The sequence below is a fragment of the Heterocephalus glaber genome, unplaced genomic scaffold (genome assembly GCF_053883595.1).
Source record: "Heterocephalus glaber isolate CG9 unplaced genomic scaffold, H.glaber_assembly_v1.0 deba00001282, whole genome shotgun sequence".
Classification (NCBI taxonomy): Eukaryota; Metazoa; Chordata; class Mammalia; order Rodentia; family Bathyergidae; genus Heterocephalus; species Heterocephalus glaber.
Genome location: NW_028258240.1, coordinates 92,773 through 118,769, shown reverse-complemented (window position 1 = coordinate 118,769; position 25,997 = coordinate 92,773). Strand labels below are relative to the sequence as shown.

Sequence of the window (25,997 nt, the reverse complement as noted above, 5' to 3'; positions counted from 1 at the left end):
AAGTGAGCAGCTTGGTTCTCCCACACCTTCGGCCCTGATGTCTCCATCTTAGAGACAGTAGATCCTGGACTGAAACCTCTGAAACCGTGAGCCAAATTAGACCTCTCCTCCTCTGAGTTTGTGGACGTGGGTATTATGTTTTGGGAAAGCGGACCCAACCTCGTCCGAAAGTCAATAGAAAAACAGTGGAAGTTTTTCCTCTAAGATCCAGGATTAGGCAGGGAGGCCCACTCTTGCCACATGATTTCTACAAGTGGAATCCTTGCCAGCCAGAGCAGCATGCATTGGGATAGTGCCTTTGAATTGGCTCCCACAGTTTCATACTGGAGACTGTACACAGTGGTACTGAGCACACAAAGTGATCAGGAGGAGACAGAAGGACAGCATGAGTGTGCCTTTTCCAAGATAACCTCGAAGCATGGCTTACACACTGTGTGGTTACAAGGGAGGGTTACATGCAAGTTAGGATCTCCATACAAATCAAACCCTGGCCCTCAGACAAGGCTGGCTTAGCCACAACTGTTCTGGGGTGGAAAAGGGCTATTCAAAGGCCATACCCCTTGAGGATGCGAAGGAAATTTTAAGCTAGTCCAGAATTACCCAATCAGTACTGATATAGATGCCAACAAGTATGCAAACATTAACAAACTCTCAGTTTCCAAATTAGGAGGAAAAAACCTTAATGACATCATGCATTGACCGAGTATCAAAGCTCTTCTAAATGAATGATATTAGAAAAATTAAAGCTTCCAAAATTGTACATTGCCGATTACTCATAGAAGTAAAAAAATGCATGGATGACACATTCTGGTTTCTCTTCAGATTCATTACAGGACCTACATTCTTTGAAAACTAACATTCTTTTGGAACAAACTAAGGAAATACCATCTTGGAACAACAAGTGAACATTGTCACTCTGCCGTGACTAGGTCTGGTAGAAACTACTACCCCAGGTATCGGAACTTGGAGAGGCCCTGAACTGGAAGCAGCTGTGAATGAAGTTTGGCTGGTGCTCTCTCTCCTTCCTCTAGCAGCCTCTACATGCTGAGGTGCGAAAGCACCCAGTTGGTCCTGTGAACCTGGGCCAACAAGGCCAGGACTTTATCCTACTGGTTTCAGCATGGGCTCTGGTCCCACAGGAACTCATATTGCACAGGATCACTGTTGGCCACCTGCTGGTACTCCAGGCACTTTTGCTGCACAACGTCTTGGGTGAGGAGCTCCTGGGCTCCCCATAAAGAACATGCTGCTGCCCAGCATACAGCTCTGTCAGATCCAGTGCTCCCCAGACCAGACCTCTTCTTCAGTGGCACGCTTGCCTTCAGGATGATCACACCCAGGACAGGTAGCCAGAGGCCAGACTTGCAGGCACACACACACGAAAACTGCATATGGATGTTCACAGCAGCTCTCTGGGTAAAAGACCAAATCATGGGAGAAAACCAGTTGTCCTTATCTGTGGGAGTGGATAAAATCATTAGTCAGAAGCTTATGGTGCATATCTGTAATCCCTGCTACACAGTAGGATGGATGGCAACTTCAAGGCCCGACAGGGTAACTTAGGGAGTCCCTGTGTCAAAATGAAAAACTAAATAAACGGGGCCAGGTAGCAACTCGCTGGCAGAGTGTCACTGGTTTGTTCCCCAGTACCACTAAGAGAAAACAGAAAAGCTCTGTTTTCTATAAGACATACCAAGTCCGTAAGCGAAAACAACACAAAGGTGGTACAGGCAACAATCTGAGTTCATCTCCAGGTCATTATGCTGAGTGACACAAAGCAAATCATAAAAATCAATATATATTTCTTAAGTGTGTAATATTCTCTAACAGACAAAATTAAGTATTTGTATGTTTTCTACTACAGCCTTCGCATTTCAATTTTGATGCATCTGAAACATTAGCTTGTTTTTGGGGGTATTGCATGTTTTCATAATTTAGATTTTACCTATGAGTTTATACAACTTCTACTTCTGATGAAGATCGGCTGGAAGCACCGGGCCGCCTGAGGACACTAACTATCATACATGTGCACTGGCAGCCATTCTGTGCTAACGGACAGCAAAGAGTCTACGCCGCTCTCTTCTCGAAGTTCTACTTCGAAACTCATGATCTCTGCATTTGATGTTGAAGGAGAGCAAAGCATGGAAGGTGCTACAGTGAGTATCAAGAATCTGGCCTGGAATGAGTGCTATTATTTGAGTCATGCACAAATGGCAAGGCCTAGTCATGTGGTTATTTCTAACTACAAGAAACTTTTATCTCTCCCTAGGCCCAGGAAGGAGAAAAAGCCCAGATACGGAGAGCACTTGACCTCATGGTATGGACTTTCTCCTTAAATCTCTGTACACATCTCCCCTCACTTCTTGGAAGGGATTCATTCCTCCTTGTGCAATGGCTGGCAAATACGAATGTCCTGGGATTTGGATGCCTGGGGGACATGTGCAGCTGAGGAAAGCCTGCTGGGCCTTTGGTCCTTTCGGGCAGCCCTGTCTTGGCAGAAGGTCCTTCTCAACTCCTGTCCCCACCCTGAGCAGGCCCCTTTTTCACACTTGAGGGACCCGCCCCGCAGGTTGTTGCCTTGTCCTCCCCATGTGGCCTCCTTCCTGTAAGAGTAGTTCAAGACCCAAGTGGAAGGGGTCATTGGCCCAAGTTCAAGAGCATCTGGCTGAGTGTGCTGGTGTTCAGTGGCCTTTCTCAAGGAAACCACATGCAGTTGGGGGCTCCTCCTGCTCATCCTCCCATTGATCCAGGGCCACTGTTTTTGTTTTTTGGTACCTGGGATTGAACTCAGGACCTGGTGCTTGCAAGGCAGGGGGCGGCCACCCTGAGCTAAATCCCCAGCAGGGCCATGGTTTTGTTAAGACTGTCCTTCCTCGTCTCCACATGAGGTGGGTTAGGGCCTGCTTTGGAGGGTCGAAAAATAAAGGGAGAGGAAACTGGTCAGAATCAGTCACATGGATCTTGATAACCCATGGGTGAATATGCTGTACCCGGATGATGGCAGAGAGACAGGGCGCACAGTGAGTGCCAGGGCCAACCTGGACGACGGGCGTCATTGTGCTGATGAGCTGGCAGCACAGGACTGGATGGATGGGGGAGGGGTGGAGTGTGGTGACCATGGAAAACTGCCGCAGAAAGGCTTGGAGCTGAGAGGCAGGCCCATCCTGTGCGTGTGAGCTCCTGGTTCCTGGACCAAGACGCCAGCGAGAGGAGCCTGTGAGGACCCTGCGAGCAGCCCTGCCTGTCAGCCCTGGTGGCCCAGGGAGCAGGCCATCATCTCGTCCTGTCACCGGGTCCCGCAAGACAGCACGCTGGTGAGTGGATGCTCTGTCCTTCATGTTTATGGACTCTTCACTGTGGGAAATGGCCCGAAGCATCAAATGTGCCTTTCTAACCAGTTCTCAGTGTACAGCTCAGTGACACCTAGTGTGTTGCCATGCAGACGGGACTGTCATCACCATCCATGTCCAGACTCTCTCACTGTCCCCATGGGAAACACGGTGGCCATGAACTGCCACCTCCCCCTCCTCCCTGTCCTCAGGCCCTGGGCACCATCTTCTCCTGTCTGTCTCTGGAGTTACCTCTCCAGGGACCCCAGAAGGGGAGTCATCCAGGACCGGACCTTTGCTGCCTCGCTTCTTTCACTGAATGGAATGTCCTCTTCATTAGCCGTGGCCTGGGACCAAGAGGATGTTGACCCCACCTGTGTCCCCATCCGCTGTCCCACATCCCAGAGGTGATGTTTGTTGTCTGCACATATAGACCCTTTGTCTCTTCTGTGCTTTTACAGACACCTGTGCCATGTATCCTTTCCTTAGTTTGCACAGAAGTGGAGCCATTTCCACGCAGTCTTCTGCAGCTGAGATTTTTACGTAGCAAAGGGTTTGGAACAGCTTTCCTGGAAATATATACCCTCCCACCCTTCCCTCTGCCCCTCTCTGCCTCTGTCAGCTCTGTGTGTGCCTTTCTCTCCACCTGTCCTTTCTCTCTCTCTCTCTCTCTCTCTCTCTCTCTCTCTGGCTCGGCTCGGTCCATCCTCCCAATTTCTGTCTTTCAGGTTCTGTGCGTGCCTTTGTCTCTGTCTCCGTGGGTCTCTCTCAGTCTCTGAGTCCTGTCTCTGTGTCTCTGTCTTTCTCTCTTGGCCTCCTCCATGGAAACCTTACTCATGAGCATAAATAAATGGTGCACAAAGACACCCTGTGAATGGGACAAGGCCTCGTCACCCCAGACCCCCCTGCCCCTCACAGAGACCCCTTCAGGTTGCCAGGGGCTGTCCTTCCAGATCTTTCCATGCATCTGCCCAAGCCTGCAAACAGCCATGGAGATTCTTGTCTGTTTACCCAGGGAGGCCATCAAGTGCATGATGTGTTGTCACTCCCTAAGCCCTGGAGTAATGGATCTTTCTTCCTCACCGTGAGCAAGTGTGCCCACAGCCTCAAGGGCAGTGCCTAATGTGATCGCTACAGAAATGCTCACAGTCACTTAAACCCACTCAGGGTGCCAGGGTACCACTTACACTGTCCTTCCCTTATAACTTATTCAGGATGAGCTGGCTGATAAGAGGACTGCCTGGGATATGCACCTGCCCGGACGGCTTGGCCATCAGCTTGGCTCCTGCTGTCACCTGCAGCAGCCCTGGCCCTGCCCTCCTCTTACAGCCACGCCCCTCCCATGACCCACTCCTGCCCCCTCAGTGCTCTCTAGGACAGGCTTCTGTGGCTGCTCCTGCCTCTTCCTTTCTTCACTGCCCCACCCTAGGAGCCACCCAGCATTCAGGGCAAGTCTCCACACGCAGTGACCTCCCCTCCTCCCATTTCTAGGCCTCAGACTCCTCCTTAGGGTGAAATTAGGACAATTTTTCCTCAAAGATTATCTGCCCCCACCCCCGCCCCATGTGGCATCCTCTCTGCATCTTCTCTCCTGCAGGCTGTGTGTGCAGCTGCCTCTCAGGCTGGTTTCGCCCATCTGCATTTGTCACTTACGTGTCTCCATTTCCTTCCAGCATGAATCTTCCTTGAGGCGGGCCACGCAAGCTACTCTTCTTCCCAATGCCCAGGAAGGTTTGTGCACATCATAGCAGTGCTGCACAAAGCTTCCTCTACAGGTCCTGTCCCCATCTTCTGAGGACACCGCCACATTGGATTCAGGCCCCCTCTACACCTCCCTTGAGCTCGAGGACCTCTGTAAAGACCCTGGCTCTATGTTCAGTCTTATTCTAAAGGTCTGGGGCTGTGACCTTGATGTGTCTCTTTGGGGGACACAATGCAAGCCACGGGCTGAGATAAAAGGTTGCATGGGAAATGCAGACAGGAAGGACGGGTGTGGTGAGGAGGGACTCATCCCACCGTGAGATATAGGTGGTGCTTGAAGAAGCAGCCAAGGAAGGGAAGCAAGTGAGTATTCCCAGGAAGGAGGCAAGGAGCCACTCAGCAATCCCAGAGCTTTCTCAAAGAGGGGAGGATCAGGAGATGGAGGGAGGGGCGAGGCAGAGGAGGGAAAGGGGATGGAAAGGGAATGAAGAGGTGTGAGGTGCACGGACCATGTCTGCACAAGGAATGGAAAGCTCATGTACCGCAAACATGTACGGAAAGGGATGGGGATCAGGAGATCGGGGGGGGGGGGTGGGAGGAGGGGAGGAAAAGAGGCTAGAGAAGAACTAAGGTGTACTGCGCACACGTACCAGCTCCCCACAGGGAATGGAAACACCGGATGGTATGAACATGCACTGATAAAATGATCAGGAGAACAGGGTTGGGCACAGAGTTGAGTGTGAAGACCCTGGAGGCAGTTTCCACTGTAGCCTTCTCCAGTGAGACTTTTCTGCCATGGAAAAATATACATGGCATGAAGTTTATCGTCTCAGTCTTTTTGACATGTTGAGATCAGGAGCACTCAGTATATTTCATCATTCCCATCCGTTTCTAGAACTCTTTTATGGTCCGCAACTGAAACTCCATCTCCACCTCCTCCCATTCACTCTCCTCCCAGCTCCTGGCATGCACATTCTACTTTCTGTTTCTAGGAAATCTGCCTCCTATAGGTGTCTTGTATAAGTGCACCCTGCAGTATTTGCCTTTTGATGGCTTACCTCACTCAGCACGATGTCTTCAGGGTTCACACAGGTTGTAGCATTGGCAGAGTTTTCTCCCTTTGTGTGCTGTGTCGAGGCCACATGTGTTTATCTTCCCATCCATCAGTGGACATTTGGGTTGTTTCCCCTTTGAATGACTGTGCATAATGCCATGATCATCGCTATGGAAACATGTTCTCAAGACCCAGCCTTGACCTCTTTTTCGAGCATGCCCAGAAGTAGCATTGCTGACTCACATGTGGATTCCTAGGTCAAGTTTTCCAGGAATCACTGTACAATTCCCACAGCAGTGCACAAGGATGCCCATGTCTCCAAACCCTTGCTCAAATCTCTCTTTTCATCTTTTTGGATGAAAGAGTTGACCTTGAAGATGTTTTTATTCAAGCCAAGAGGAGGCAAGGAACCAAGGGTTCTACATGTTTCCATCTGCTTCTGTCACTCAGGCTTCATTTTCAGAGGACACAGAAAAGGTCATGGGTAGGCATTATTATAATTGATGGGAGTCATCTGCGTGTTGACACTCTTCTTTTGTGTCACTGCAGATGGGACCTAGGGCCTTGTGCATGCTATACAAGTGCTGTACCCTGAGCGACACCTCCCGCCCTTGTTGGTTCTCTTGATGTGAATAAATCCCATCGTGTAGCAAGACGGGCAGGAAGCACTGTGTGTGAGGGCTCTGGATTCTGCACTGCCATTTATGTCTATGTCGCTTATTGAACTTGCATATGTCCTGCATCTCTTTGTGCTCTTTCTCCTCAGCAGTAAGACGGGGATCACAATTTTACATCTGTTACTGGACTCTGAGGATTGAACGTACCCATATGCACACAGCACTGACACAAGGGCCTGTGTTATGCAAAACACAGGGTAAAGCTGTAGTGACTATTTTATGGGAACCAAGGATGTTGTAGGCCTTGTTTACTACCTCAAATTTTACCTAACAATACTTCTCTTCCTGTAGGTGGTTCATCACTTTTCATTATTGGTTGGACATTTTCCTCTTCGTGAAGAATGATTCCTACTTCTGCAAAGGATAGTTATCATTCCATCTTTCTGTTGTGGACGGTGACCCTCCGCACCCCTAGGTAAATGTGTAGAGAAGTTACATGTAGTTCTCTTACTTGGCCTTTGAGAAAAACATGTCCCTACACAGACATCACCAGATCCACCCCAAACTAGCACATTTTCCTGACAACTGCAGCATTCTCCTTGCTGATGCCCTCTCTCCATCAAAAGTGCCTGATCCTGTGGTCCATTCCCTCAGATCTCCTTTGGCAAGGAAGTGCTCTGGACAGTGAATTCTCAAACCTGGCCATCATTTCCACCCCTGTCTCACAAGGCAACTTTCACAGTAGCCAGCTGCCTTCCCCTCATGAGAAAGCACATCCCAAGGAAGCCTGGTGCTTACTGGGGCCTGGTTGGAGACAGCACACTGCATGGGAAGGAGATGGACTTTGGAGGCCCCTAGAATGATTTGCATGGGCAGCGCCCACATCGCCCACATGCTTGGGCAGACATTACCACCACCTTTCTGGGAATCAACCCCAGGGGTGGCCCCCCAACTGCAATTTGTTATTACCCCTGACACTTCCATGCATTTGAATTGACAGGGGAGACAAATAACTGAGTTCCCAATCTAAATGTGAAGTGTATGCTTTGCTTCATACAAGATATTTGCTGCATATGAGGTGCATCAGGATGGTTTTAAGTTGCACCCACAAGAAGCCAATAGGTAGAGTTTGGAGCAAGCAATGGGTTAAAAAGGTAAATGGGCGTGGTGTGTGACACTTCCCATATAGATCCATAAGGTCAGGCTCAGGCCACCTTTCCTTATAAAGTATGTGTGCTTTTCATTACAAAGCATTACAGATAGGCTGAGGGTTTATCTCAGTGGCAGAGCACTTCCTACCATGAGTGAGGCCCTTGTTTCAATCCACACTACTGTAAGACGAACCAACCAGTAAGCAAATAGAGAAACAAATTGTGGAAATATATGTAGATAAGAATGAAAAGCTCCTCTCTACCAAACTGATTTCCTTAGAATGACTCCTTTTGTGTGCATCTTTTCAACTTTTAACAAATGTGTTCATATCTACTTGTATATATAAAGAAAAGCAGATATGGTTTTCCTTTAACACAAATGTTCACACCATGCATTTTATTATTCATTTTGGGTTTTACATTTTATTCATTTTGGATACTATTTTTTCTTCCTAGATTTCATATGGGTTAACTCGTTCTTCGTAATGGCCATGTACTATTGCACTATGATGTTGAAGATGCCATAATTTACTTGAACACCCCTCTATTTATCAACACTATGGTTACTTCCAATTTTCTCTATTGCAAAGGACCCTGAAATGAACATTGCTCCATATATTTGTACAAACTCTTATTTCAGTATGAATTCTCAAGATGGGAATTGATAGACAAGACATGAACATGTCTGCTTTTGAAAGATTCTGCCACACTGTCCTCCAAAATCACCTACCAACTCATTCGCCCACAGCTGTCATGGATTCCTAGGCTTTTTTCCCTCCTTCTTCCCTCCCCTCCCTCCTCTTCCCTCTCCTCTCCTCTCCTCTCCTCTCCTCTCTCCTCCCCTCTGCCACTCCCCTCCCTCCCTTCCCCTTGTTTCTCTGTTTTCTCTCTTCTCTCTCCCTCCATCCCTTCTTTCCTTCCTCCCTCTGTCTTTCCCTTTCTCAGTTGTACTTTCTTTTCTTTCTTTGAGACAAGGTATCTGTATGCACCTGAGACCAGCTATAAATCACTATGCAGCCCGAGCTCGCCTTGAACTCTAGATCCTCCTGCCTCAGCCTCCTCAGTGCTGGGATTACAGGTGTTCTGCCACACACAGCTGCTAGGCTTCTTTCTTTTCTCATGTAAAATATTTAGGACAGCAGTACCTATGCAGAACTTTTCTGTTTGTTTGTTTTTGTTCTTGTTTTTGTTTTGTTACTGGGGATCAAACTAGGGACCTTTTGCTTGCAAGGTCGGCACTGGAACTACTGAGCTAAATCCCCGGCCCCTGAAGAACTTTTAAATACAAATTTAATACGTGGGCAACAGCATGTAAATATTTACCCCCCTCTCCCCATGACTCATGTTCTGTTTTCTCTCCCTTCCTTGGTGTTCCTGCTCTGGCTTCCTGCCTCTGCAACATCCTCTACAGTTTTCCTGGAATGAAGCAGCACATCTGTGCCCTGACTGCCTTCCTGTTTAGTTCCGTGGCCTGGGTGTTGGGTATCATCGTAGTGAGCAGCGTATCCTGGCGCATGTGGGAACTTAACAGCCAGGTTTCTCTTGTTGCCTTCATTGGCCTTTGGGATGCTCAGGATTCTCTCAGGCGAAACAACTCTGGCACAGTGGTTGATGTGCTAGTAGTGGCTAACATGCACAGGGGGTGGACCCAGGCAGTTGAGTTTGAGTTTGTGAAAGATCTAATGGGGTTGGTGAAGTTTGTACAGCCAGTGGCCCTGATTCTCAGCACAGCGGCCTTCCAACTCAGCAGGCTGAAGCCCGCCTACCCCGAATTCCTGCGACTCTATTACAGAAGCTTGGTCCTCCTTCTTTGCCTCAACTCTTGCTGTGTGGCTCTGGCTGTGAGCTGCAACTATGTCATGGACATTTCTGGCCAAAACCCCCTTGATTTCCCATTAGCGCTTACTGTGGGCAAAGAGGCTGTGACCAAGAAACACTTCCCCTATGTGTTCCCACTAGGGATCATCACTGCCACTCTGTCCCTCCTCAGTGGCATCCTGTGGTTCGGGGTCATGAGCTTCACAAAGCCCAAGTCAATGGCAGTGGCAGATGTGCCCTAAGGGAAGCTCAGAGCTGAGATGGGATGTGTGGGAAGGCCTGAGCACAGGGGGTGTGGGGAAATTGCCAGCTCATTGGCATACTGAGGCAACTCTGTCCTCACTGCAAATAAAATCTCTGCCTCAGATTCTCAGCATGTGTCTCAAGGTCCTGGCCTCCTCTGTGCTGTCGTCCATTTCTTCTTTGAAGGGTTTCATTTCCGGAAGTCTGCCGCCCAACACTTCCTGTTCACATGCTGCCAAAATCCACAGGCAGGGAAGTGTGCTGGCTGGTGTGTGCCAGCTCACGTCAGTGACAGGGACCAACTCCAGGTTGGCTCCGAGTGTGGAAATAGGCTCCTGTGTGCACACAGAAAATACCCGTTCTCAGAGCTTAGAGGTCTGCCAGATGCACCCATTGGTGAGTTTGTAACAGCAAATGAGAAATACCAACAGGCACCCGGGACATGGAGGCAGAAAGCAACCTTTATTTACATCGATGGGCCTGGTTGGATAATTCCTCAGAGAACCAGGCCCTGTCTTTCTGTCTGTCTACAGTTTATATAGGATTTGCAAGCAGGAACTAGTACAGAAGCAGAGCAGGCAGTTGATTGGTTACATACATAAAATCATTCCTACTGACTGGTCTATAGCAAGGTCAAACTCAAGGTAAGAAACATATTTGGCGTATGCATCAGTTCGGGGTAGGGTCTGCCAAGGAGGAGCAGGTAAGCAAGACACATACTTAGAGTGGGCCTCATAGGGAGTACATTACATTCCAGAATGTGTTCAAGCTTGGAGCAGAGATAGGGAGTTAAGCTCTTGGTGGTACTAAGAGGTTGCATGGGGAGTTATGTGTCTGGCAGTGCTAGCGAGAAAATGTGTTTACAATAATCATTCCCTACAGAGCACAAGGCCATGGAGATTTTAACTCCATTTTCAGATTAACCCATACCACACTTTTCCTTTTCCAGGGCAGATCAAGTTTTCTCAACCTTGGCACTGTGGACATTTTGGGATGGGTTGTTTGGGAACAGGGAGGCTGGGCTGTGCATTGAGGATGTTAGGAGCATCCGCAACCTCTTCCCACTAGAGGCCAGTAGTGGCATTCGTTCCCCCAACTGCAAAAATGCAAATGAGCAGACATTTCCAAGTGTCCTCTGAGGGGTGACCGTGTCCCTGCTGAGACCCAGTGGTCTGGATGTCGCCCGTGACCCAGGCCACTGAAGTTACTGGTGTGTTGAGAGGACCCTGACAAAATCACGAACCTCAAGAAACTGCACAGTCTCATGCATTACCTTAAGTCAGGGTCTGCTGGAGAATTTACTTCCCCTTCCTGGGGACATTTGACAGTGACAATGTCCATGAACCATGTGATCCCCAAAGTATCAACTGCTATGTTATGGTTACACAGCTGGATAGATGCAGGTGCTGAGAGAATCGGGAATCTTGGATTACAACCTAAAGCAGAGTTATGAACCCTGAAACAGATTATGAAAAAGCAATAGATGAAGTGATAAAGAGTTTGTAAGAGGCGGGGAAGATAAAGTGAGAAGGCCCATTGAATAGTGCATGGAATTTCTGTAAACTAAAAATAGCCGGTGAGAAGGCAATCGTGGAAGTGCGCTTAAGTTTTTCCGGCATTCCTGAAAGACATGAATCCTCAAGTTGAGAAAGGATAGGAAGTCTCCACTAGGCTAAATTAATGTAGACTCATACATAGACACATAAGCAAACGCAGGGACTTTCAGGTACAAAGAGAAGTTGTTGGAGGAAACCAGAGGAGAAAAACCAGCAAATGAATGATAGAGGATGTACAACTAGACTGACAGACCACAGACTTTCAACCAACAGCAAAGTGAGAGAAAACAAAAACAGAAATGTCTTCAAAGACATGAACTTAATGGTCAAGTGCTGAGTCTGAGTCCATTAGTTACTACACCACTGCTCAAGCATGAGGACAAAATGAAGACTGTTCCAGATGAAGGGCTTTCCAAAGGAGCCAATCTGGGAAGGAATGCAATTGGACCCAAAATGGAGCCAGATCAAGAAGAAATGATGAACAAATGAAATGATGAGCCTGTTGCTAAGGTAAACCAGCCCGGATTGAAATTTTAAATGGCTATCTATGAGTTGCATATAAAAGCTTAAGATGGGAGAGGGCTGATAAGTGCTAAGGTCTCTAGAGTCTGTTCTGAGTCGTTCATTAACTTTAGCTTTTCAGTAAATGTATGGGAAAGTGTAAGCGTAACTTCTAAACAGAAAGAGAAAGAAATTAAAGTGAAAGAATTGCAAAGGAAGAAAGGAAAGTACAATTTTTACTGTCAACATGATTATCCAGGAAAAGACTAAATAGTCATGACTCCATGTTTAAGAATTTTCTAGAAAAGGAGCGCCACAGTGAGAAAACAGTGTTGTGATTCCCGTGGTGAGAGTGAGTGGAGCGTGACCACAGGGAGGCACTAGGGAATTTAGGGGGTGATAAGCAGGTTCTGTAGCAGGGGTGTGGTCACGGTCCCACCATTACAAAATTTACTAAAACTCTTCAGACCTTATACCCGAAATTACTTAAATTGTTTAATTTACAAATTATACTTCAATAATTACAAAGAAAACTCTATCCATTCCGATACATCAGTGACAGTCTTACTTTTTCAGCTCTGGGGATGGAGCCTGTGGTCTCATACATGCTAGGCAAGCACTCCACCGCTGAGGTAGATCCCTAGCCCCAGAGAAGCTTTTGGAAAATAAATATGACTTTAAGTGGGAGTAAATCTTCTTTGTTGAAATTCTCGAAAGACAGTAAGTAAAGGTATAGGCTATGTACATCACTGAAACGGGCCTGTGTTCTAAGTTTAGTGAGTCCCCTCCATCTACTCCAGTTCCAACCAAAACCCCACAAGAGTTTCATGCTCATTTAGGGACCATTAGTTGCTCTGATAAATGGAGAAACAGCCGTGACTTCCCACAGTAGTGTTATTTCTGACTCCTGTTGTGTCCAAAGTGAGGTCCCTTCTGGCTGTGGCTCAGTGTCCTTCAATCTTGTAGCCACAAGTCCTTAGCAGGGAGGCGGCCAGGGCTCCGTGCTTATCTGCACCTGTCTGGAAGCCCAAGGAGTTTGGCGTCTTTTCATGGGGTTTATGGGCTGGCTGGAGGGGGGATGCAGCATTCCTGCTCACATAACGAGGACTAATAGCAGCCAGATAGCTGGGCTATTGACTCCAACTCTGTGTTCAGGAGCAAGGAAACAGGATTACGGCGAACACGGGCTTGTGGCCACTGCAGTTTCTCATGAAGCTCGATGGGCAGATCTTATCTCACTCAGAAGTGTAAAAGAGCACCAATGGACAAGCCAGGTGGTCATGCAAAAAGTATGAGAGGACTTTGATTATATCAGGCTTTCTGTAAAGCTGTGGTTACTCAGATACTTTGTACTATTGTCAGGAAGAGACACGTCTATAGCGGCATACTTTTAGATGTTCAAGGAGAAATGAATAAGTAACTTATTTTTCATCCTTAAAGGGAAAGATTTCCTGTCACATGCTACAAGGGTGAACCTCAAGCCCGTCAGGCTAAGGGAAATAAACCAGTCACAAAATCACGTGTATTGTGTGATTCCACTTGTGTGAAGTACCTAGAATGATCAAAGTCAGAACCAGCAAGTAGCATGGAGGTGGTCAGGGGCTGGTAGCAGGGGGATGGGGAGTTTTAATGGATAATAGACTCAGTTTTGTGACACTAGAACATTCCAGAGACTAGTCACACAGCAGTGTGACTCTGTAGAACTCTATACTTGAAATGGTTAAGATTGTTTTTTAAACCTTACCAAATTTTATATTTTGAGTATGTGCAATTTCCTCCCTATCAATTAAATCTCAATAAAGCTGTTTCATTGCAAAGAGATTCACAAAGAGGACGATGGAATAGAGTTCCTGGAAACAGATTTACCAACATGGGACAGCTTGGCCTATGACCCATGTGGCATTGAAATGTGGAAAAAGAATAGCACTTTGTTTTGTTTTGTTTTGTGGCAGGGTCTCCCTTTGTAGTTCAGGCTGGCCCTGAACTCACTATGTAGTCCAGGCTGGCCTCGAACTCTCGGTGATCCTCCTGCCTCAGCCTCCTGAGTGCTGGCATTACAGGTGTGCACCTCAAGGCCCGGCCAGGAATAGAACTTTTAAACAGCTAGGCCAATTGATTATCCACAGGAAAAGATAAATTTATCCCCATAGCTTAAACCACGCAGAATAAAATAAGCTCCCTGATGATACTTTTAGAAGGAAATATATAAGACCATCTCTACAACATCTGGGTAAGGACGGTCTTCTTCAGACACACATGCCCAAACACACACACACACACACCCACATACACACACACACATGCCCACATGGAAAAATAGTATCCAGAACATCATGATATTTTACCAATGATTAGAAAGAAAACATTTACTAGAAAACTGGGTAGGAGTGTATGAGCTGGTGAGTCCTAGAGATAAAATCCGTATCACATAACAGAGGCTGAGCAGGAGTACCCTGTTTCCCGAATTTATATGATGTGCGCTCTAATGACCTGGGGAGCCCCAAAATCCTGCTGTCTGTGCCCCATCCCAGACAGTGTCATTTTATTTGCCTGTGCAGACTTTTTCAACCTGTGTGCTGTCAACGTGTCAGGCTCTAAAGGTCTATGTATTGGAGGATGTTTAGCTGCCTTCTGATTCCTGTCCACTAGATGTCCTTCATAAATGATTCCCAAGTTGTCTCACCATTTACAAGGTATGAAAAAAAGCCCCTGGTGTATTTCTAGTGCTAATTTCATCTTTAAGAAGCTGTGGAGCAGGGAGTAAGCTCCTCTCTGAGACTTTATTTTGACTTTGACAGTGAAGTCAGTCATTGGATTCTTGGAACAACTGAGAATACTGAGATAGAAGACTGTGGGCTTTAGTCTTAGACCTTTTATAGTATCAGGGAAAGAGATTTCAAAAGTAACTGAGGCCAGAGAGGGTTCTTTTCGTGGCCCAGGACACTGCAAGGGTCTTTGCAACCAGGGTGATAGAACACCCTCAAAATGGAGCTGTGCCGCCCTCATCAGTGAGAGCCATGGGGAAGAGTGCGGGTGGAGTCAGAAGCAGTCAAGGGGATGCTAGTGGCTGTGCAGAAAAGCTGAAGTGGGCAAGGCTGTGGGAAGAGATGGAAAGGACCACAGAGCCAAGGATGAACCTGAGCGCTTAGCAGAGCCCGTGGGACAGAAGTTGGAAGGCCGTAAGCTGCTCTGTGCAAAAGCTGCTAAGGACAACTCAGAATGATATTTTCAGTTAGTTCGGAACAAATGACAAGACTGCATTGGGCCTGTTACTAGAGTCCTACAGCACTACAGGAAGAGACTACAAACAGAGAGATCAGAGGGAGAGAGAATGCTCATTGGAAATGTGTGAAACAAACCTGCTGAAGAGGGAATGAGCTGGGACAGCAGCAGCACACAAATATCATCAAGGAAGCTTTAGCGGTGCCAGTGCAGCATGTAGCCCCAGAACTTGGGAGGCTGAGGCAGGGTGACTGAGAGTTTTGGGCCAGTCTGAGCTCCATGCTGACATGAAGGCCAGTAGCAAGAGCCTGTGTGAAAAAATAGAGGAGAGGAGAAGAGAGTGGCGGGAGGGGGCAGGATGAGAAGGGGGAGGGGAGGGGAGGGGAAGACAAGGCTACCGCAGAAGGCCCACCCTCATTACACTCTTAGGGGTGGGGCTGGAAAGTTCCACTTAATTGTCCACTTCCCTGGATGAAGAGACTCCTGGACTGGTGATTGGATCACGGGGGCCCCACACCATGCACAGATGACTCCACGGATGTTCACAGCTACACGTGCTGTTAGGAAGTCGGCCCAGTGGGCAGCGGGTCCCTGGGAGCGTCCCTTTGGAGGGGACATCTCTCACTGGTGCTCTTCCCTGTGCTCTGCTTCCTGGCCACCATGAAGTGAGCAGCTTGGTTCTCCCACACCTTCGGCCCTGATGTCTCCATCTTAGAGACAGTAGATCCTGGACTGAAACCTCTGAAACCGTGAGCCAAATTAGACCTCTCCTCCTCTGAGTTGTGGACGTGGGTATTATGTTTTGGAAAGCGGACCCAACCTCGTCCGAAAGTCAATAGAAAACAGTGGAAGTTTTTCCTCTAAGATCCAGGATTAGGCAGGGAGGCCCACTCTTGCCACATGATTTCTACAAGTGGAATCCTTGCCAGCCAGAGCAGCATGCATTGGGATAGTGCCTTTGAATTGGCTCCCACAGTTTCATACTGGAGACTGTACACAGTGGTACTGAGCACACAAAGTGATCAGGAGGAGACAGAAGGGACAGCATGAGTGTGCCTTTTCCAAGATAACCTCGAAGCATGGCTTACACACTGTGTGGTTACAAGGGAGGGTTACATGCTCAGTTAGGATCTCCATACAAATCAAACCCTGGCCCTCAGACAAGGCTGGCTTAGCCACAACTGTTCTGGGGTGGAAAAGGGCTATTCAAAGGCCATACCCCTTGAGGATGCGAAGGAAATTTTAAGCTAGTCCAGAATTACCCAATCAGTACTGATATAGATGCCAACAAGTATGCAAACATTAACAAACTCTCAGTTTCCAAATTAGGAGGAAAAAACCTTAATGACATCATGCATTGACCGAGTATCAAAGCTCTTCTAAATGAATGATATTAGAAAAATTAAAGCTTCCAAAATTGTACATTGCCGGATTACTCATAGAAGTAAAAAATGCATGGATGACACATTCTGGTTTCTCTTCAGATTCATTACAGGACCTACATTCTTTGAAAACTAACATTCTTTTGGAACAAACTAAGGAAATACCATCTTGGAACAACAAGTGAACATTGTCACTCTGCCGTGACTAGGTCTGGTAGAAACTACTACCCCAGGTATCGGAACTTGGAGAGGCCCTGAACTGGAAGCAGCTGTGAATGAAGTTTGGCTGGTGCTCTCTCTCCTTCCTCTAGCAGCCTCTACATGCTGAGGTGCGAAAGCACCCAGGTTGGTCCTGTGAACCTGGGCCAACAAGGCCAGGACTTTATCCTACTGGTTTCAGCATGGGCTCTGGGTCCCACAGGAACTCATATTGCACAGGATCACTGTTGGCCACCTGCTGGTACTCCAGGCACTTTTGCTGCACAACGTCTTGGGTGAGGAGCTCCCTGGGCTCCCCATAAAGAACATGCTGCTGCCCAGCATACAGCTCTGTCAGATCCAGTGCTCCCCAGACCAGACCTCTTCTTCAGTGGCACGCTTGCCTTCAGGATGATCACACCCAGGACAGGTAGCCAGAGGCCAGACTTGCAGGCACACACACGAAAACTGCATATGGATGTTCACAGCAGCTCTCTGGGTAAAGACCAAATCATGGGAGAAAACCAGTTGTCCTTATCTGTGGGAGTGGATAAAAGATCATTAGTCAGAAGCTTATGGTGCATATCTGTAATCCCTGCTACACAGTAGGATGGATGGCAACTTCAAGGCCCGACAGGGTAACTTAGGGAGTCCCTGTGTCAAAATGAAAAACTAAATAAACGGGGCCAGGTAGCAACTCGCTGGCAGAGTGTCACTGGGTTTGTTCCCCAGTACCACTAAGAGAAAACAGAAAAGCTCTGTTTTCTATAAGACATACCAAGCCGTAAGCGAAAACAACACAAAGGTGGTACAGGCAACAATCTGAGTTCATCTCCAGGTCATTATGCTGAGTGACACAAAGCAAATCATAAAAATCAATATATATTTCTTAAGTGTGTAATATTCTCTAACAGACAAAATTAAGTATTTGTATGTTTTCTACAGCCTTCGCATTTCAATTTTGATGCATCTGAAACATTAGCTTGTTTTTGGGGGTATTTGCATGTTTTCATAATTTAGATTTACCTATGAGTTATACAACTTCTACTTCTGATGAAGATCGGCTGGAAGCACCGGGCCGCCTGAGGACACTAACTATCATACATGTGCACTGGCAGCCATTCTGTGCTAACGGACAGCAAAGAGTCTACGCCGCTCTCTTCTCGAAGTTCTACTTCGAAACTCATGATCTCTGCATTTGATGTTGAAGGAGAGCAAAGCATGGAAGGTGCTACAGTGAGTATCAAGAATCTGGCCTGGAATGAGTGCTATTATTTGAGTCATGCACAAATGGCAAGGCCTAGTCATGTGGTTATTTCTAACTACAAGAACACTTTTATCTCTCCCTAGGCCCAGGAAGGAGAAAAAGCCCAGATACGGAGGAGCACTTGACCTCATGGTATGGACTTTCTCCTTAAATCTCTGTACACATCTCCCCTCACTTCTTGGAAGGGATTCATTCCTCCTTGTGCAATGGCTGGCAAATACGAATGTCCTGGGATTTGGATGCCTGGGGGACATGTGCAGCTGAGGAAAGCCTGCTGGGCCTTTGGTCCTTTCGGGCAGCCCTGTCTTGGCAGAAGGTCCTTCTCAACTCCTGTCCCCACCCTGAGCAGGCCCCTTTTTCACACTTGAGGGACCCGCCCCGCAGGTTGTTGCCTTGTCCTCCCCATGTGGCCTCCTTCCTGTAAGAGTAGTTCAAGACCCAAGTGGAAGGGGTCATTGGCCCAAGTTCAAGAGCATCTGGCTGAGTGTGCTGGTGTTCAGTGGCCTTTCTCAAGGAAACCACATGCAGTTGGGGGCTCCTCCTGCTCATCCTCCCATTGATCCAGGGCCACTGTTTTTGTTTTTTGGTACCTGGGATTGAACTCAGGACCTGGTGCTTGCAAGGCAGGGGGCGGCACCCCTGAGCTAAATCCCCAGCAGGGCCATGGTTTTGTTAAGACTGTCCTTCCTCGTCTCCACATGAGGTGGGTTAGGGCCTGCTTTGGAGGGTCGAAAAATAAAGGGAGAGGAAACTGGTCAGAATCAGTCACATGGATCTTGATAACCCATGGGTGAATATGCTGTACCCGGATGATGGCAGAGAGACAGGGCGCACAGTGAGTGCCAGGGCCAACCTGGACGACGGGCGTCATTGTGCTGATGAGCTGGCAGCACAGGACTGGATGGATGGGGGAGGGGTGGAGTGTGGTGACCATGGAAACTGCCGCAGAAAGGCTTGGAGCTGAGAGGCAGGCCCATCCTGTGCGTGTGAGCTCCTGGTTCCTGGACCAAGACGCCAGCGAGAGGAGCCTGTGAGGACCCTGCGAGCAGCCCTGCCTGTCAGCCCTGGTGGCCCAGGGAGCAGGCCATCATCTCGTCCTGTCACCGGGTCCCGCAAGACAGCACGCTGGTGAGTGGATGCTCTGTCCTTCATGTTTATGGACTCTTCACTGTGGGAAATGGCCCGAAGCATCAAATGTGCCTTTCTAACCAGTTCTCAGTGTACAGCTCAGTGACACCTAGTGTGTTGCCATGCAGACGGGACTGTCATCACCATCCATGTCCAGACTCTCTCACTGTCCCCATGGGAAACACGGTGGCCATGAACTGCCACCTCCCCCTCCTCCCTGTCCTCAGGCCCTGGGCACCATCTTCTCCTGTCTGTCTCTGGAGTTACCTCTCCAGGGACCCCAGAAGGGGAGTCATCCAGGACCGGACCTTTGCTGCCTCGCTTCTTTCACTGAATGGAATGTCCTCTTCATTAGCCGTGGCCTGGGACCAAGAGGATGTTGACCCCACCTGTGTCCCCATCCGCTGTCCCACATCCCAGAGGTGATGTTTGTTGTCTGCACATATAGACCCTTTGTCTCTTCTGTGCTTTTACAGACACCTGTGCCATGTATCCTTTCCTTAGTTTGCACAGAAGTGGAGCCATTTCCACGCAGTCTTCTGCAGCTGAGATTTTTACGTAGCAAAGGGTTTGGAACAGCTTTCCTGGAAATATATACCCTCCCACCCTTCCCTCTGCCCCTCTCTGCCTCTGTCAGCCTCTGTGTGTGCCTTTCTCTCCACCTGTCCTTTGTCTCTCTCTCTCTCTCTCTCTGGCTCGGTCCATCCTCCCAATTTCTGTCTTTCAGGTTCTGTGCGTGCCTTTGTCTCTGTCTCCGTGGGTCTCTCTCAGTCTCTGAGCCTGTCTCTGTGTCTCTGTCTTTCTCGGCCTCCTCCATGGAAACCTTACTCATGAGCATAAATAAATGGTGCACAAAGACACCCTGTGAATGGGACAAGGCCTCGTCACCCCAGACCCCCCTGCCCCTCACAGAGACCCCTTCAGGTTGCCAGGGGCTGTCCTTCCAGATCTTTCCATGCATCTGCCCAAGCCTGCAAACAGCCATGGAGATTCTTGTCTGTTTACCCAGGGAGGCCATCAAGTGCATGATGTGTTGTCACTCCCTAAGCCCTGGAGTAATGGATCTTTCTTCCTCACCGTGAGCAAGTGTGCCCACAGCCTCAAGGGCAGTGCCTAATGTGATCGCTACAGAAATGCTCACAGTCACTTAAACCCACTCAGGGTGCCAGGGTACCACTTACACTGTCCCTTCCTTATAACTTATTCAGGATGAGCTGGCTGATAAGAGGACTGCCTGGGATATGCACCTGCCCGGACGGCTTGGCCATCAGCTTGGCTCCTGCTGTCACCTGCAGCAGCCCTGGCCCTGCCCTCCTCTTACAGCCACGCCCCTCCCATGACCCACTCCTGCCCCCTCAGTGCTCTCTAGGACAGGCTTCTGTGGCTGCTCCTGCCTCTTCCTTTCTTCACTGCCCCACCCTAGGAGCCACCCAGCATTCAGGGCAAGTCTCCACACGCAGTGACCTCCCCTCCTCCCATTTCTAGGCCTCAGACTCCTCCTTAGGGTGAAATTAGGACAATTTTTCCTCAAAGATTATCTGCCCCCCACCCCCGCCCCATGTGGCATCCTCTCTGCATCTTCTCTCCTGCAGGCTGTGTGTGCAGCTGCCTCTCAGGCTGGTTTCGCCCATCTGCATTTGTCACTTACGTGTCTCCATTTCCTTCCAGCATGAATCTTCCTTGAGGCGGGCCACGCAAGCTACTCTTCTTCCCAATGCCCAGGAAGGTTTGTGCACATCATAGCAGTGCTGCACAAAGCTTCCTCTACAGGTCCTGTCCCCATCTTCTGAGGACACCGCCACATTGGATTCAGGCCCCCTCTACACCTCCCTTGAGCTCGAGGACCTCTGTAAAGACCCTGGCTCTATGTTCAGTCTTATTCTAAAGGTCTGGGGCTGTGACCTTGATGTGTCTCTTTGGGGGACACAATGCAAGCCACGGGCTGAGATAAAAGGTTGCATGGGAAATGCAGACAGGAAGGACGGGTGTGGTGAGGAGGGACTCATCCCACCGTGAGATATAGGTGGTGCTTGAAGAAGCAGCCAAGGAAGGGAAGCAAGTGAGTATTCCCAGGAAGGAGGCAAGGAGCCACTCAGCAATCCCAGAGCTTTCTCAAAGAGGGGAGGATCAGGAGATGGAGGGAGGGGCGAGGCAGAGGAGGGAAAGGGGATGGAAAGGGAATGAAGAGGTGTGAGGTGCACGGACCATGTCTGCACAAGGAATGGAAAGCTCATGTACCGCAAACATGTACGGAAAGGGATGGGGATCAGGAGATCGGGGGTGGGGGGGTGGGAGGAGGGGAGGAAAAGAGGCTAGAGAAGAACTAAGGTGTACTGCGCACACGTACCAGCTCCCCACAGGGAATGGAAACACCGGATGGTATGAACATGCACTGATAAAATGATCAGGAGAACAGGGTTGGGCACAGAGTTGAGTGTGAAGACCCTGGAGGCAGTTTCCACTGTAGCCTTCTCCAGTGAGACTTTTCTGCCATGGAAAAATATACATGGCATGAAGTTTATCGTCTCAGTCTTTTTGACATGTTGAGATCAGGAGCACTCAGTATATTTCATCATTCCCATCCGTTTCTAGAACTCTTTTATGGTCCGCAACTGAAACTCCATCTCCACCTCCTCCCATTCACTCTCCTCCCAGCTCCTGGCATGCACATTCTACTTTCTGTTTCTAGGAAATCTGCCTCCTATAGGTGTCTTGTATAAGTGCACCCTGCAGTATTTGCCTTTTGATGGCTTACCTCACTCAGCACGATGTCTTCAGGGTTCACACAGGTTGTAGCATTGGCAGAGTTTTCTCCCTTTGTGTGCTGTGTCGAGGCCACATGTGTTTATCTTCCCATCCATCAGTGGACATTTGGGTTGTTTCCCCTTTGAATGACTGTGCATAATGCCATGATCATCGCTATGGAAACATGTTCTCAAGACCCAGCCTTGACCTCTTTTTCGAGCATGCCCAGAAGTAGCATTGCTGACTCACATGTGGATTCCTAGGTCAAGTTTTCCAGGAATCACTGTACAATTCCCACAGCAGTGCACAAGGATGCCCATGTCTCCAAACCCTTGCTCAAATCTCTCTTTTCATCTTTTTGGATGAAAGAGTTGACCTTGAAGATGTTTTTATTCAAGCCAAGAGGAGGCAAGGAACCAAGGGTTCTACATGTTTCCATCTGCTTCTGTCACTCAGGCTTCATTTTCAGAGGACACAGAAAAGGTCATGGGTAGGCATTATTATAATTGATGGGAGTCATCTGCGTGTTGACACTCTTCTTTTGTGTCACTGCAGATGGGACCTAGGGCCTTGTGCATGCTATACAAGTGCTGTACCCTGAGCGACACCTCCCGCCCTTGTTGGTTCTCTTGATGTGAATAAATCCCATCGTGTAGCAAGACGGGCAGGAAGCACTGTGTGTGAGGGCTCTGGATTCTGCACTGCCATTTATGTCTATGTCGCTTATTGAACTTGCATATGTCCTGCATCTCTTTGTGCTCTTTCTCCTCAGCAGTAAGACGGGGATCACAATTTTACATCTGTTACTGGACTCTGAGGATTGAACGTACCCATATGCACACAGCACTGACACAAGGGCCTGTGTTATGCAAAACACAGGGTAAAGCTGTAGTGACTATTTTATGGGAGCCAAGGATGTTGTAGGCCTTGTTTACTACCTCAAATTTTACCTAACAATACTTCTCTTCCTGTAGGTGGTTCATCACTTTTCATTATTGGTTGGACATTTTCCTCTTCGTGAAGAATGATTCCTACTTCTGCAAAGGATAGTTATCATTCCATCTTTCTGTTGTGGACGGTGACCCTCCGCACCCCTAGGTAAATGTGTAGAGAAGTTACATGTAGTTCTCTTACTTGGCCTTTGAGAAAAACATGTCCCTACACAGACATCACCAGATCCACCCCAAACTAGCACATTTTCCTGACAACTGCAGCATTCTCCTTGCTGATGCCCTCTCTCCATCAAAAGTGCCTGATCCTGTGGTCCATTCCCTCAGATCTCCTTTGGCAAGGAAGTGCTCTGGACAGTGAATTCTCAAACCTGGCCATCATTTCCACCCCTGTCTCACAAGGCAACTTTCACAGTAGCCAGCTGCCTTCCCCTCATGAGAAAGCACATCCCAAGGAAGCCTGGTGCTTACTGGGGCCTGGTTGGAGACAGCAGACTGCATGGGAAGGAGATGGACTTTGGAGGCCCCTAGAATGATTTGCATGGGCAGCGCCCACATCGCCCACATGCTTGGGCAGACATTACCACCACCTTTCTGGGAATCAACCCCAGGGGTGGCCCCCCAACTGCAATTTGTTATTACCCCTGACACTTCCATGCATTTGAATTGACAGGGGAGACAAATAACTGAGTTCCCAATCTAAATGTGAAGTGTATGCTTTGCTTCATACAAGATATTTGCTGCATATGAGGTGCATCAGGATGGTTTTAAGTTGCACCCACAAGAAGCCAATAGGTAGAGTTTGGAGCAAGCAATGGGTTAAAAAGGTAAATGGGCGTGGTGTGTGACACTTCCCATATAGATCCATAAGGTCAGGCTCAGGCCACCTTTCCTTATAAAGTATGTGTGCTTTTCATTACAAAGCATTACAGATAGGCTGAGGGTTTATCTCAGTGGCAGAGCACTTCCTACCATGAGTGAGGCCCTTGTTTCAATCCACACTACTGTAAGACGAACCAACCAGTAAGCAAATAGAGAAACAAATTGTGGAAATATATGTAGATAAGAATGAAAAGCTCCTCTCTACCAAACTGATTTCCTTAGAATGACTCCTTTTGTGTGCATCTTTTCAACTTTTAACAAATGTGTTCATATCTACTTGTATATATAAAGAAAAGCAGATATGGTTTTCCTTTAACACAAATGTTCACACCATGCATTTTATTATTCATTTTGGGTTTTACATTTTATTCATTTTGGATACTATTTTTTCTTCCTAGATTTCATATGGGTTAACTCGTTCTTCGTAATGGCCATGTACTATTGCACTATGATGTTGAAGATGCCATAATTTACTTGAACACCCCTCTATTTATCAACACTATGGTTACTTCCAATTTTCTCTATTGCAAAGGACCCTGAAATGAACATTGCTCCATATATTTGTACAAACTCTTATTTCAGTATGAATTCTCAAGATGGGAATTGATAGACAAGACATGAACATGTCTGCTTTTGAAAGATTCTGCCACACTGTCCTCCAAAATCACCTACCAACTCATTCGCCCACAGCTGTCATGGATTCCTAGGCTTTTTTCCCTCCTTCTTCCCTCCCCTCCCTCCTCTTCCCTCTCCTCTCCTCTCCTCTCCTCTCCTCTCCTCTCTCCTCCCCTCTGCCACTCCCCTCCCTCCCTTCCCCTTGTTTCTCTGTTTTCTCTCTTCTCTCTCCCTCCATCCCTTCTTTCCTTCCTCCCTCTGTCTTTCCCTTTCTCAGTTGTACTTTCTTTTCTTTCTTTGAGACAAGGTATCTGTATGCACCTGAGACCAGCTATAAATCACTATGCAGCCCGAGCTCGCCTTGAACTCTAGATCCTCCTGCCTCAGCCTCCTCAGTGCTGGGATTACAGGTGTTCTGCCACACACAGCTGCTAGGCTTCTTTCTTTTCTCATGTAAAATATTTAGGACAGCAGTACCTATGCAGAACTTTTCTGTTTGTTTGTTTTTGTTCTTGTTTTTGTTTTGTTACTGGGGATCAAACTAGGGACCTTTTGCTTGCAAGGTCGGCACTGGAACTACTGAGCTAAATCCCCGGCCCCTGAAGAACTTTTAAATACAAATTTAATACGTGGGCAACAGCATGTAAATATTTACCCCCCTCTCCCCATGACTCATGTTCTGTTTTCTCTCCCTTCCTTGGTGTTCCTGCTCTGGCTTCCTGCCTCTGCAACATCCTCTACAGTTTTCCTGGAATGAAGCAGCACATCTGTGCCCTGACTGCCTTCCTGTTTAGTTCCGTGGCCTGGGTGTTGGGTATCATCGTAGTGAGCAGCGTATCCTGGCGCATGTGGGAACTTAACAGCCAGGTTTCTCTTGTTGCCTTCATTGGCCTTTGGGATGCTCAGGATTCTCTCAGGCGAAACAACTCTGGCACAGTGGTTGATGTGCTAGTAGTGGCTAACATGCACAGGGGGTGGACCCAGGCAGTTGAGTTTGAGTTTGTGAAAGATCTAATGGGGTTGGTGAAGTTTGTACAGCCAGTGGCCCTGATTCTCAGCACAGCGGCCTTCCAACTCAGCAGGCTGAAGCCCGCCTACCCCGAATTCCTGCGACTCTATTACAGAAGCTTGGTCCTCCTTCTTTGCCTCAACTCTTGCTGTGTGGCTCTGGCTGTGAGCTGCAACTATGTCATGGACATTTCTGGCCAAAACCCCCTTGATTTCCCATTAGCGCTTACTGTGGGCAAAGAGGCTGTGACCAAGAAACACTTCCCCTATGTGTTCCCACTAGGGATCATCACTGCCACTCTGTCCCTCCTCAGTGGCATCCTGTGGTTCGGGGTCATGAGCTTCACAAAGCCCAAGTCAATGGCAGTGGCAGATGTGCCCTAAGGGAAGCTCAGAGCTGAGATGGGATGTGTGGGAAGGCCTGAGCACAGGGGGTGTGGGGAAATTGCCAGCTCATTGGCATACTGAGGCAACTCTGTCCTCACTGCAAATAAAATCTCTGCCTCAGATTCTCAGCATGTGTCTCAAGGTCCTGGCCTCCTCTGTGCTGTCGTCCATTTCTTCTTTGAAGGGTTTCATTTCCGGAAGTCTGCCGCCCAACACTTCCTGTTCACATGCTGCCAAAATCCA

General features: G+C 48.2%; 2 protein-coding genes across 15 annotated transcripts; both read left to right on the top strand.

Moving 5' to 3' along the window:
- The first annotated feature begins 3,128 nt into the window (after positions 1–3,128).
- LOC147828128 (uncharacterized) lies at positions 3,129–10,043 on the top strand. Of its 6 annotated transcripts, none has more exons than XM_087211123.1 (6): positions 3,129–3,314; positions 3,542–3,736; positions 5,003–5,221; positions 6,851–6,958; positions 7,053–7,176; positions 9,264–10,043. In XM_087211123.1, exons 5-6 carry the CDS (start codon positions 7,103–7,105, stop codon positions 9,910–9,912), a joined length of 723 nt encoding a protein of 240 aa, XP_087067249.1. In that variant the 5' UTR covers positions 3,129–3,314; positions 3,542–3,736; positions 5,003–5,221; positions 6,851–6,958; positions 7,053–7,102; the 3' UTR covers positions 9,913–10,043. The 6 variants fall into 6 exon arrangements, with proteins under 6 accessions (XP_087067249.1, XP_087067247.1, XP_087067248.1 ...); XM_087211121.1 differs by having other exon boundaries at positions 5,003–5,393; XM_087211122.1 differs by lacking the exon at positions 3,542–3,736 and having other exon boundaries at positions 5,003–5,393.
- A 283-nt stretch (positions 10,044–10,326) lies between these two features.
- Positions 10,327–25,882, top strand: LOC147828127 (uncharacterized). 9 transcript variants are annotated; one of them, XM_087211116.1, is made up of 8 exons: positions 10,327–11,979; positions 17,793–18,008; positions 18,123–19,167; positions 19,395–19,589; positions 20,836–21,054; positions 22,685–22,792; positions 22,887–23,010; positions 25,103–25,882. In XM_087211116.1, the coding sequence occupies exons 7-8, from the start codon at positions 22,937–22,939 to the stop codon at positions 25,749–25,751; spliced, it is 723 nt and encodes a 240-aa protein (XP_087067242.1). In that variant the 5' UTR covers positions 10,327–11,979; positions 17,793–18,008; positions 18,123–19,167; positions 19,395–19,589; positions 20,836–21,054; positions 22,685–22,792; positions 22,887–22,936; the 3' UTR covers positions 25,752–25,882. The 9 variants fall into 9 exon arrangements, with proteins under 9 accessions (XP_087067242.1, XP_087067240.1, XP_087067245.1 ...); XM_087211114.1 differs by having other exon boundaries at positions 20,836–21,226; XM_087211119.1 differs by lacking the exons at positions 19,395–19,589; positions 20,836–21,054 and having other exon boundaries at positions 18,123–18,171; positions 18,992–19,167.
- Positions 25,883–25,997: the final 115 nt, after the last annotated feature.

What these genes read in the sequence shown, in the direction of transcription:
- LOC147828127 (XM_087211119.1), top strand. Translation starts at nt 22,937, where the DNA reads ATGATTCCTACTTCTGCAAAGGATAGTTATCATTCCATCTTTCTGTTG. An exon ending in GTGACCCTCCGCACCCCTAG is followed by an intron (nt 23,011 to 25,102) that starts GTAAATGTGTAG and finishes CATCCTCTACAG; the next exon opens with TTTTCCTGGAATGAAGCAGC.
- LOC147828128 (XM_087211120.1), top strand. Translation starts at nt 7,103, where the DNA reads ATGATTCCTACTTCTGCAAAGGATAGTTATCATTCCATCTTTCTGTTG. An exon ending in GTGACCCTCCGCACCCCTAG is followed by an intron (nt 7,177 to 9,263) that starts GTAAATGTGTAG and finishes CATCCTCTACAG; the next exon opens with TTTTCCTGGAATGAAGCAGC.